At 59.0% G+C, this 10984-nt stretch overlaps 2 protein-coding genes across 3 annotated transcripts in view; one reads left to right on the top strand and one right to left on the bottom strand.

The window, feature by feature from the left end:
• The window catches only part of Zmat5 (zinc finger matrin-type 5), a 31578-nt gene extending 30982 nt beyond the window's left edge, over positions 1-596 (top strand). For both annotated transcript variants that reach the window (XM_026413349.2, XM_026413351.2), the window contains exon 6: positions 402-596. In XM_026413349.2, the coding sequence (XP_026269134.1) occupies positions 402-531 (130 nt within the window). In that variant the 3' untranslated portion in view covers positions 532-596. The remainder of the gene's footprint in view (positions 1-401) is intronic.
• A 1540-nt stretch (positions 597-2136) lies between these two features.
• On the bottom strand, positions 2137-10755 carry Cabp7 (calcium binding protein 7). The gene is made up of 5 exons (XM_026413368.2): positions 10647-10755; positions 3795-3938; positions 2911-3023; positions 2491-2644; positions 2137-2264 (listed from the first exon to the last, which is right to left on the bottom strand). Exons 1-5 carry the CDS (start codon positions 10753-10755, stop codon positions 2137-2139), a joined length of 648 nt encoding a protein of 215 aa, XP_026269153.1.
• Between the last annotated feature and the right edge of the window lie 229 nt (positions 10756-10984).

Consider the following 10984-nt stretch of genomic DNA (forward strand, 5'->3'; position numbering starts at 1 on the left):
AGCTGCTTTTTTCCCTACTCACATAGTATGTCTCTCCTCATCAGTGCATATATGTCTGCCTAATTTTTACACAGGCTGCATAGCATCATTCTTCACTGGACGTGCATATGTATTTAATCAGTCCCCCACAGGTGGACACTAAGGTTATTTTTGTTTTTCTCAAAGCCATTCTTGTAGCTCAATATCTACCTACAACCTCACTGTTTCCTTGGGCTCAGTTCCTGGAGAGGAGGTTGCTGCCTCTAAGGGTCTGTGTGTTTTCAAGTCTCTGTTTCCAGAAGGGCCATGCAGGCAGTTGACCCTCCCTAGCCAGGGTGGTGGGAGGGAGAGCTGGATCTGGGCTGTGCTCCAACCCAGGCCTCAGTTGCACCTGCTCTAATTCTCTTTCTCCTTCTTTCCAGGGCTGAACCCATCAGAGCCACTGTCTTCCAGTACCCCATAGGCTGGCCGCCGGTCCAGGAGCTGCCTCCATCCCTGAGGGCACCCCCACCCGGGGGGTGGCCCCTGCAGCCAAGAGTGCAGTGGGGTTGAGCCCCTTGCCCCTGCTACCTGGTCAGCGCTTATCTGTCATAATAAAGACAATTGCTCCTACTGGGGAGGCCGAGCCCTCTGCCTGTTATGTCCCCAGAGCCTCTGAGACTGTAGGCCTGGTCTCCCCAAGCCTCAAAAGTCCCCCATACCAGCTGCAGACCTAGTCCCAGTCTGTGCTGGGCAGCTTCACCCTCTGCTTCACCCACCCGCCCTTCTGGAATGTCTTGAGAAGACGGAGAAAACTTGCAGGTGTATATAAAGAAAGCCTCCCTTGGTTTGGCTGTGCTTCCCTAAACCCGTGTTCTCAGCTCCTCCTTCCAACCCTTTCCAGGGGACAGGCAGGGCTGGGATGAGACAAGGTCCAGGGTGATCTGTCCTCTCTGCCCTTCTTCAACAGAGACCAGCAGAGGCTCAGTTCAGCCAGGCAAAGGGTGTGCCAGTGTGGCTCCCTCGTCGCCCAGGTGATAAGTGGCCCCAAGGCTGGGGAGAGGAGCGCAAGGACTCCATCTGCCATCCCAGCCCTAGCAGAATTTGCAGCCCCTGCATCTTCCCATGCTGAGCTAGTGCCACAGGTTTGGGATGGCATATTTGGGGCAGGGACAGGAGCTGGGTCTCTGGCCTTGAGGGTGCAGAAGAATGGAGGGAGGAGGGGGCAGAAGGCGGGCCCTGGGTTTGGGAGAATAGCTTGGTCACACCTCCTGGCACTGACAGAGTTGAACTATGCCAGCTCCTCCACCCAAGGGCTGGCCCAGGGGCCCTCCCAAGGTCTGCCAGGAGGAGTACTCAGGCCAATGGGGAGATCACACAGGCTGCTCAGGCCAGTTGAGGCCTCCTGGCCCTAGCTCTGTTCCCTTCCTAAGCTGGACTACAGCTCTGACTTCTGTGCTGGGGACCAGGATACCCTTGGTCACTGGGCCTTTGCTAGGATGGGTTGGGGGCAGAAATTCAGGGGCCTCAGGGCCATCTCAGATGCCCCATCCTACCATGAGCTTGTGCCCTTCCTGAAAATCCCTGAGGAAAACCTGAGGCCAAATCTGTCCCTCTGAGCCTCAGGCTCCTCACCTGTGAAATGGGCAGGCTCAGGCCCTAGCAGGTACATGGGGGAGGAGGGCTAGTTTGGGTCAGAGGAAAGGACTCAAGAGACCCAGCTTTGTTTCCTTCTCTAGAGGAGCTTTCTGCCCCCACCTCCTCCACCCTGCCCACAGCTCTGGAAAACCTCAGGGATTAGAGCTGCGGTAGGCAGGTGCCCTCTCTGGGCACAAAGACCACAGCAGTGGCTGGGTCCTGGGGTTCCTGTACAAGGCCCTCATTTCCCAGGAGCCCCTGGACAGCAGGAAGAGTTAGCGCTACATACAGGCTAGGTAGGGGTACGGGCATGGTGTAGGGGCCGGGGGCCGTCCTCAGGGCCACCACCAGGTTCTCCGCAGCCTAGCCACAGCTCCATGCAAGGGCCATGGGGTGAGAGGGGTGGGGGTCACCAGATGTCCAGGCCCCGAAATACACAGGATATTGGTCCAGAGCCAGCTGAGGGAGAAGGGCTGCAGGTGGTGGTGGGTGGGAGTGGGCCCAGCACTGCACGTGCCAGACCAGGTGCCCAGGTGGCACTTATTTCATGCCGCTGCGCAGCACCTGGTTGGCTGCAATGAGCATGACGCTGATGATGAAGGCAATGGCGAAGGCGCAGATCAGACTCTTGCGGACACATGTCTGGCGGATCTGCTGGTTGGAGCAGGCTGTGGCCACCCACGGGGAGCACCAGGGAGCAGAGAGAAGGAGACACAAATCGGTAGAATCAGAAGCTGCCTACACTTTGGCACGCAGTCTCAACCCATGGGAACACAGGGACACAAAGCTTGGGACACACAGGAAACCACCCCCCACCCCGCCAGCCCACTCTGCAAACCCCTGGTATGTCCTTCTGCTCAAGTGGCTGAGCTGTCCCAGGGGCCTGTCACTCACTTTCCACATCCACAGGGCACTCCTCGGCTGTGCCCAGGTGACTCTCCTCCTCTGTCATGATGATGTTCTCTATGTCCTTCATGGACAGGTGCTCACAGAAGGTGTCGTAGAGCAGCCGCTTCAGCTCATCCACCGTCAGCTTCTGCATGTCGCACTTGGGGCAGGAGGAGGAACAGTGCTCTGGCCACCACCCCACCCAACACCCTGCAGTCACAAAAGCCCAAGGACGGTCCTCCAGATTCTGAAGGACTGGAAACTCTTGCTTCATTCCTGCGGCATCCTTGACCGACACCTGCCTCTCCCAGTGAGCCCATGGCTCCCCAATAGAGACATGCAGCGGACAGAAGCCTGGAGTGGTCATCTCCCCTTTACAAACCCCTGAGTCTCCAAAGCCCTGAGTCCCAACCAACCAGGACATACCTTCCAGAAGACAGTGTCAAAGTCAGTGCCATGGAACTTCTCTGGGATCCCCGAGGTGGAAAGCTTGGGTCCCAGGAGGGTCACAAACTCCTCAAAATCTACCTGGCCATCACCTAGAGTGGGCACAGGTCCAATCAGATTGTCAGGCTGAAACCTACCTGGGGCGGGCAGGGCAGTTCCTGCCCTCCTTTGGGAGTTGGGATGGAGTCCTGGCATATCAGGCAAGTGCCCTTTTTAAGTCTTGAGTCAATTTCAGGGGCACCTAACATGCCACGCTCTGGGCTAATATGGAGACCACCAAGTGTGATGAGGCCCCACGGGGGAGGGTGGAGGTGGAGAGCAGCAGGTGGCCCCAGAGTTCACTCAGTTTACACAAAACCACCCAGGGCTCCCCAGCACCCTGTTGCTGACCAGGGCAGGTACAGGGCCAGACATCGCCTCCACCATACAGGCAGGAAATGAGGCTCAGGAGGGGGTGACCTGCTCTCTTGAGGTCTCTGGTGGGATGAAGCAGAGGGGACTTGGCATTATTGGTCTTTCTCATGAATTTTTCCTTAATAAAATGTCAAGTGGTAAAAACAACTCAATGATTTTGTTTGGGATGGTGGAAGCTGGGGATATATTTATTATAAACTCTCAATTTTCCACATTTCTCAGTCTACAGAGATGAGAAGAGCAGTCTTTGAGCCCTGCATGTGGCTAGGGCTATCTGGCCTCGATTCTCCAGGGTGAGAAATGGGGCCAGATCTGGCTACAACCTGCAACAGACTTTGGGGTAGCTTGGAGAAGGGGAAACAAGAGGCCCAGGGTAGACTAAGCCTCAGTGACTCAGGCCCCAGACCCTCCCCCATCCCTGGGGCCCAGGTGAAAGGGCCAGTGCTCACCATCCATGTCCAGCCGTTGGATGATAACCTCCAGCTCCACCTCGTTGGGCATGTAGCCCAGGGAGCGCATGGCCGTACCCAGCTCCTGCTTGGAGATGAAGCCATTGCCATCACGGTCAAACACCTTGAAGGCCTCGCGGATCTCTGTGGGGGGAGCAGAGCAGTCTGGAACCTCAACCCTGACCCCAACAGCCCCCTTGTCAGACCCCTGGGATCCAACCAAACCAAAATCTGCAGATCTGGTGAGAAACAGTCACAGGATGGACCAAGGGTTCACTAGTGGTACTGTATTCTGGGGTCTCTGGGCAGGCCCAGCCAGGCTGCAAAGGAGTACCTGGCCCTTTGCGGTGACTGTCCCCTGGAGTCTGAGCATGCCAGGCTCCCAGAGCCTCTCCTGATGAGCTCACGACGCCCCCGTGTGGTAGGTACAGGGAGGATGCCAGGCTTGCCAGGCCAGGGCTTCTCCTCTCATTCCCACCCCTTCCATCTCTCTCTCTCCTTCATCCCCACCTCCTGAGCTTCCTCCCAAGACTCAGCTCCTTAACAGTGGCCAGCACTCACTAATGACAGCCACATGAGGCGGCAGCAGCTCCAGCTAATGGGCTCCCAGCTGGGCACATACTGCCTACCAGTTTCGGGGAAGACAGAGGTGGGGTGGAGGGGCCCCACCAGGCTCATGCTAGATCCGATGTGGGAGTCTCCTCCCCATTGCACAGAGGGAAAAACTGAGGCCTGAGAACCTGGATCACTTAGTTGGGGAACAACACACTTGCAGAGTATGACCTTGGACCGGCCTCAGTCTCACCCATAGCAAAATGGGTGGAATTATGTGGGGATGACATCCAGGAACCATGAATGAGGTCCTAATTTCTCACCTTTGTTCCTCCTCTGCTTCTTTAATTATCACAGCCCCAAAGGGCCCCTCTGGGGGACAAATCTCAGTCCACTAGCTCCAGTTCCCTGGAGGTCTTTCTTCACTTAGCAGCCTGCTGGTCTTTGCCTAAATTGTCCCATGGGTGGGTTTTCAGCATGCAGAGTTGAACTCCTTAGAGACACAGGAATGCCCCGTGCTCCCCACCTAGACACTGAGTCCTGAAGAGGCTGGGCAGCCAGCTTCCGGACAGGCTGATCCAGGACTTAATGCCGGGGTCTGTGAATCCTAAAACTGCTTTAAGAATCCTACACTTTGGGGTTATTCCTTGGTCTCTGGGGGACAGGGGAGCCCAGCTCAGCCTATTGGTTCTACCACAGACCAGGAGCCATGGCTTACAGCCAGATGGTTTGAGCTGAGGTTAGAGTCTCACAAGTATGTCTGAGACAAATACAGGGAAGCCCCTCGAGTTGCCTAGGTACATTTCAAGGAAAGCTGAGAATCTGGAGCTAGGGAAACGGCTGAGCTGAGAGATTTGGGCCAGGCCCAGGGTTTCTGCAAACTTTAGACTCTGGAAACTCTAGGCCAACTCCCACCAAGCATTTTCCTAAGCCACCAAGGAAGCAGTGTGCTCCCCCTGACCAGAGCGTGTAACAGGCATGGCACCCACAAGGCTCACTCTGAAGAGCCTGGGAGTCTCTGGGTAGAGATGGGGCAAATACGCACACACACAAACACACATGGGTTTCTGGCCAGTGCCAACCCAGCCCTAGGCTCTGGCCATTCCAAGTACTGAACTCTAGCCCCCAGGGGCCCCTCTCAGGCCTGGACATCAGCACTGCTCTATCTCCAGGAATATGCAGCTCCTTTTACCTGGAACGCTCTTCCTCTCCCTATTGCTACCTCCCATGCAGCCCCAGTTCTCAGCCTGGACAGTCCATCTCCCTGATGCCCTCCCTGCCCCTGCCTGACCTTGGCTCTCCTCTGGGGCCCCACAGACCTGCTCTTCCCCCACACTGAATGGTGAACTATGACTGCTGTAACGGCAGGGATCGGGGGAATCTTAGTCATGACTTATCCCCGTGACCTGAGACAGGGCCTGTCACTCAAGCATAAACATTTGCTGGATGAATGACGAAACTGAATAACTGATGTGGGGACCCACCCACAGGGGCACACAGAGAAAGCAGCTGAGCAGAAGTTCATGTACCGCACCGCTCGACGTGAGGCCGTCACTCGGAGCCTGCTAACAGTCAGCAATCGGAAGAAGCAGGAAGGGAGGCTGAGGAGGCTGCCTGTCCCCTTGCCCAGCCTTCCAAGGGCAGCACCCTCACCCACCCTGTGAGCCATCCACAGAAGAGGGAAATGGAGCAAAGGCAGAGGTGGAGGACCACCCTCGGGCCGCTGACCCAGAGACTTGATTGGGGCAGGGGGACCCAGCATCGGGTACCACGTTTCTCCAAGTCTTTGGTCTCCCCCTCTCTACAGGCTTCTTTGGGCATCTCAGGGTGGGCTGGCAAAGCCCTGGACACTGAAAGTTGCAGAGGCAGCCCCCTTCATCCCTCCCGTGAGCTGAGTTCCCGGATGTTCCTTCCACCTTGCCAGAGCTGCTTCAACTGGAACCCAACTCCTTTCCCTGGAGACCCTGAGGAAAGGCACCACACAGGAGCAGAGGCAGTGGAAGGAAGGCAGGCGGACAAGAGGCTTTGAGGCAGCCCAGCAGGTCCCAGGGCCATGACTGACCTCCCAAGGCCACTAGGTAAATCCACAGCCTTCCACCTCCCCATCCACGTGTCTCTTCACGCACCCTTCACTGCACAACCAGTTCGTACCACAGTCCGGGAGCCCCGCCACCCTAAGCCCCTGTGCCCACACAGACCCAGTTCAGGCTCCACCTTCCTTGGTCAGGGAGGCATCCTGATATCACACAGACCCAGGTTCAAAACCCAACCTCCTCTACCCTGGCTGGGTGACCTTGAGTTTGCTCACCTGTACAATGGGACTTTCTGGGATGATTAAGCAAGAAAATCAAGCGTGTAAGTGCTGGCCAGGCCTGGCTGTAAATCAGACTGTCCCAGATGGTAGAGCCAGAAGGAGAGGGAGAACTTGGGATGCCAGGCTGGTCTGCCCACTGCTGGGGCCAGGACCCAAGGCCTGGGCTTAGGTTCTGGCTCTGCTGTTCCGAGCCAGGTGACTTGGGCAAGGCACTTCCCTCTCAGAGCCTCAGGTGCCTAGTCTGTGAAATGGGGATGAGACTCCTGCCTGACAGCTGAGGCCTGGCCTCTGTGTGTGTAGGGGGCGGAATAAGGAGTAGGTGGTCCCTGAGAGGCATAGATGTCATGACTCCCAGTCACTGTGTGCCATCAACATATCACAGCCCAGCACATTTCCCCGAAAGCCTTGCTCCCTTCCTGCCGCATGAGGCCAGGGTAAACCTGCTGTGCTCCATCTTGGCATGGGGATGCCTGGCTCAGGAATGGACTGGCAGGGCCACCGGGTTTCCAGGCTAACATTGTACCCCACCTGACACCCCAGGCTAACATCCCCCAGCCCCCTCCCTAACCTGTAGAGTTATGTCAGGGCCTGAGTCCCTAGCAGGCCCCAAAGGCCACCAGCGCTCTGTCAAGAGAGCCCGAGTCCAGAGAAGGGGCACGGAATGGAGGTCACTGGAAGGGGCAGTGTCCATCCTCTGCAGAGGCTGTCAGTTCCGCGGCATTGGCCCTGCGCCCCACCTCTTCAGCCTCCCTGAGTTTTTCGCCTGTGCAGAGGCGGCTGCTGGGCTCAGGTTGCAGGGACCAGAGGCAGAAAGGAGACTACCCAGGCTCCTCCTCCCCAGAAGGTCCCCACTTGGCCATTCTCAATGCAGTCTTCACTGTCTTCCTGGACAACCCCAAAACCCAGGTGGCCATCTCCCTGCCTACATACTCTTTTCTCCTGTCTCTGGCCAGAAAGGGTGATGGCTTGCAGCTATTTCATTCCCACCCTCAGGTGCTCAAGCCCACTGATGCCTTGGGACCCCTGGAGGCCTCTGCTGTGGGTGCCTGGCAGAACGGGGGTGCTTCGCAGCCATAGTGTGTCATACAGAGGGAATGAGACGGAGCTCTTCCCATTCCCTCAGTGGGGCTGCGTAGGCCCCAGGCCAGCTCTGCCCAGCCATGCCCCTACCCTATCAACTGCCATCCAGAGTTCCCCAGGGCCACAGGTTCCCAAGTGCCTCTGCCAGACCTAGCCCCCCAGCTTGCCTTCCTCACCCAGTTTCTTGAACACCCTACAGCCCCGCCTCACGGACACTACACACTCCAGGCTTATATTCCTCCAGCGTCCCCTCTTCAATCTCCCCGGCTGTGATGGTGGGACCCCTGACACGCTGCCAGGCCTTGTCCTGCGTACTTTCAATGCATCCTCTACCTGCAGGACCCCCCGGGAGAGCAATACCAACCCCTTCCTTACATACAGGGAAACCGAGGCTGAGAGAAGCAAGAGATTGTCCAAGGTCACTCCATGAGCAGAGGGTTCAGAAATCTGAACTTAGCTTTATCTGGCTGGGAAGCCTTCATCCTAAGGCTGCCCTCCCCATCTCCTTTCCTCCTCTTCCTCCCCACGCAGACTGACTGCCCCCTGGATTTCAGTGAAGGCAGGCACAAACGGCAGTGTTTCATCCCAGTCTGCCTGGCTCCCTCTTTCTGGCACATGTGGCTCCCCCACGAAGGGCCTCCTCCCAGCCAAGGGCCTGGGTCTTATCCATACAGTCCCAGGGAAGGAGCACCAGTGGAGCACTAAAGAGGCAGCAGAAAAGGGATCGGTGCCAGGGATGGCCACTCTTTTTACCCTGCCCTGGCATTCAAGGACCCCTGCAAGGAGCCTAGGACCTTCGAGGGCTTCTGAGGTTCCTGCAGCGGAGAAGAGGGTCAGTCAGTCTTTGTGTCTTCATCTGTAGATGCCCGCAGGCCAGGAGATGGCCCAGAGCCACCCTGGTATCTGCTGGTCCCATGCCCTCCACCCGATGGCTTCAGGGAGGTCCCTGCCCTTCAGGTGCCCCCTGCACTAGGGCCCCTCTGCTGGCCCAGGAGAAGGGGGCGGGAGAGAAGCAGGGAGTGTGTTTGGTGTGATGGTGACTAACGCCGCTGGGCTCCTGCCAACATGTCGTCTAGGTGGCCCAAGGGGAGCCTGCAGCCTCCTTGCCCCTGGACTGCCCACCCTGTGGCCCACTCACCCCTGCATCCCAGCCGGCTCTCTGATTCTCTCAGAGCATGCACTCCAGGATTGAGGATCAGGGAAGGAGGGACCCAATGAGGCTTAGAGCTGGGGTGCCAGGGTCATGTTGGAGGTGCTTGGAGCAAGGGAAGGGAATGAGGTAGAAGCTGCCTGGGGTGTGGGGAAGCATGTGGCCCCCTGTTTGAGTCACCAGGAGGAAATGACCAGGATGGGGGTCTCTGGAGGGGGAAACGGACAGGAGGTCTGGTTGGCCCAAGGCAGGAGGGAATGAAGATGGGAAAAAGATAGCCTATGCCCCTTCCCTTGCCTCTTGCCCCTCATCATGCCCCCTTCTTTTCCCAGGCCCTAGAGGAAGCTCTGAACCATGGGCTTTGGTCTAGAGAGGGTGGGACTTGGGCTTTGGGAATGAATGATAAGGACAGGGCAGGGAAACCAGTGTCCCTCCATCTGTCCTGCCTGCACCAGAGCTCAGACCTGGTCTCCAAAGCTTTCCTAGAACCCAAGGGTTTGTGTGGGCTGTTGGTGAGGAGCAGGTGGCTCCTGGTCTTGTGGTGCAGTGAGTGTGATGATGTCTGCCTTCTCTGGATCTTCCCCAGACCCAGTCTGACTCCCCAAAGATCTGCCCCATTCCAGCTTAGGGACCTGGAGGGAACTCCCTTCATGGCTTCCCACCACCATCCCTAACTGCACTGTTCCCTAGGTTGTACATTAATCGGCCCTAATGAGACCCCAGATCTGAGAGACCCTTCAACCCAAGATACCCAGAGAGGCTCATCCTTGAGGTGATCTCAGCCCCTCCCCCAGCAGCAGACAAGCAGATCCTAAGAGGCCAAGACTCCCATCAGCCAAGAGCCCCCAACTCCACTCCATATGGGGCACCAGGAGGTCTGGGGGAGGGGAATCATGAGCACCTCCCCCCACCTCAGCAGAGAAAGAGTTGGGCAGGCCCTAGGGGTCTTACTGCTCCCCAGAACACTCTTTCTGAGGACCCCAGCTGCGGTCGCCTGTTCTGATTTCTTCTAGACAGTTGCCTGCGGTCCCCATTCATGTCTGAGAGGCCGAGGGACTGGGGTAACGGGCAGGTTTGGGTCCTTGCCTCTCTGCCTTTCCCTTCTAAGCTTGGCTATCGCGACTGAGCCGCCCAATCCGGCCACTTGTTGTCGCCACCGCCTCCCCGGCCGCCTTCCGGGCGCTCCGGGCTGGGGGGTCCCCGCAGAGCTGAGGGGAAGGGGCTACCGCCTCAGAAGGGGCTGGGGGAAGCCCCACAACCCGCAAGAGCAGGGCAGTCGCCCTCTCCCCTTCTCCGGCTGCCCAAGCAGATTGGATTTTTAAAGCGACACGAGCGGAATGTCAATGCGAGCGCAGAGCCACGGGCGGGCGCCGCGGAGGGGATCGGGATGCGGGTACTCTGGCCCGGCCAGCGCGGGGGGCGTAGCTCGGACTCCCACCCCAGTCCACCGCGTTGCCGCACCGTCACCGCGGGCTGCGCGGCCCGGTGACCCTGCTGCGGGGCCCGGCAAGTTTCCGCAGCGCAGGGGACCACGCGGCCAGGGGCTGGGCCGCCCCTCCGCCTCGGCTACCCTCACCGCGGCGCCCAGGGGTGCGAACCGATCCTGCCTCCCGCGCAGCTGCTCGCTGGAGCGGTCCACTTGGTTGCCGGTACCTGCGGACAGCCCCCCGCCCCGCTGCGCCCCTCGCCGGCGCTTCACCTGGGCGCACAGGTAGGAGGGCCGGCGGGCAGGGGTCCCGACGGGGCACTCACTCACCCTCCAGCTCGTCCTCAGGGATGTCCACGGGGCGCTGCTCCGACAGCAGGTTGGGCACGGTGTAGATGCCCCGGTACATCAACGCCGCCGTCACCGGGTGGAACGGCATCTTGGAGGCTCCGCGCCCGCCCGCCCGCCGCAAACTTTGAGGCCGGGGCTCATGGGCCGCCGGTGGCCCCCGGGGCGGCTGGAGCGGGCGGGGCGCGCGGCTGCGGAGGACGGCGGCGCGAGGCTAGGGGCGCCCCTCCGGGGGCCTAACGCCCCCGCGCCCCGGGCCGCCGGGCCATGCCGCCCCCTCCCTCCTCGGGCTCCCAGCCGGGGCCCCGCAGGGGCGGCGG

Source organism: Urocitellus parryii, chromosome 3, assembly GCF_045843805.1.
Source record: "Urocitellus parryii isolate mUroPar1 chromosome 3, mUroPar1.hap1, whole genome shotgun sequence".
Lineage (NCBI taxonomy): Eukaryota > Metazoa > Chordata > Mammalia > Rodentia > Sciuridae > Urocitellus > Urocitellus parryii.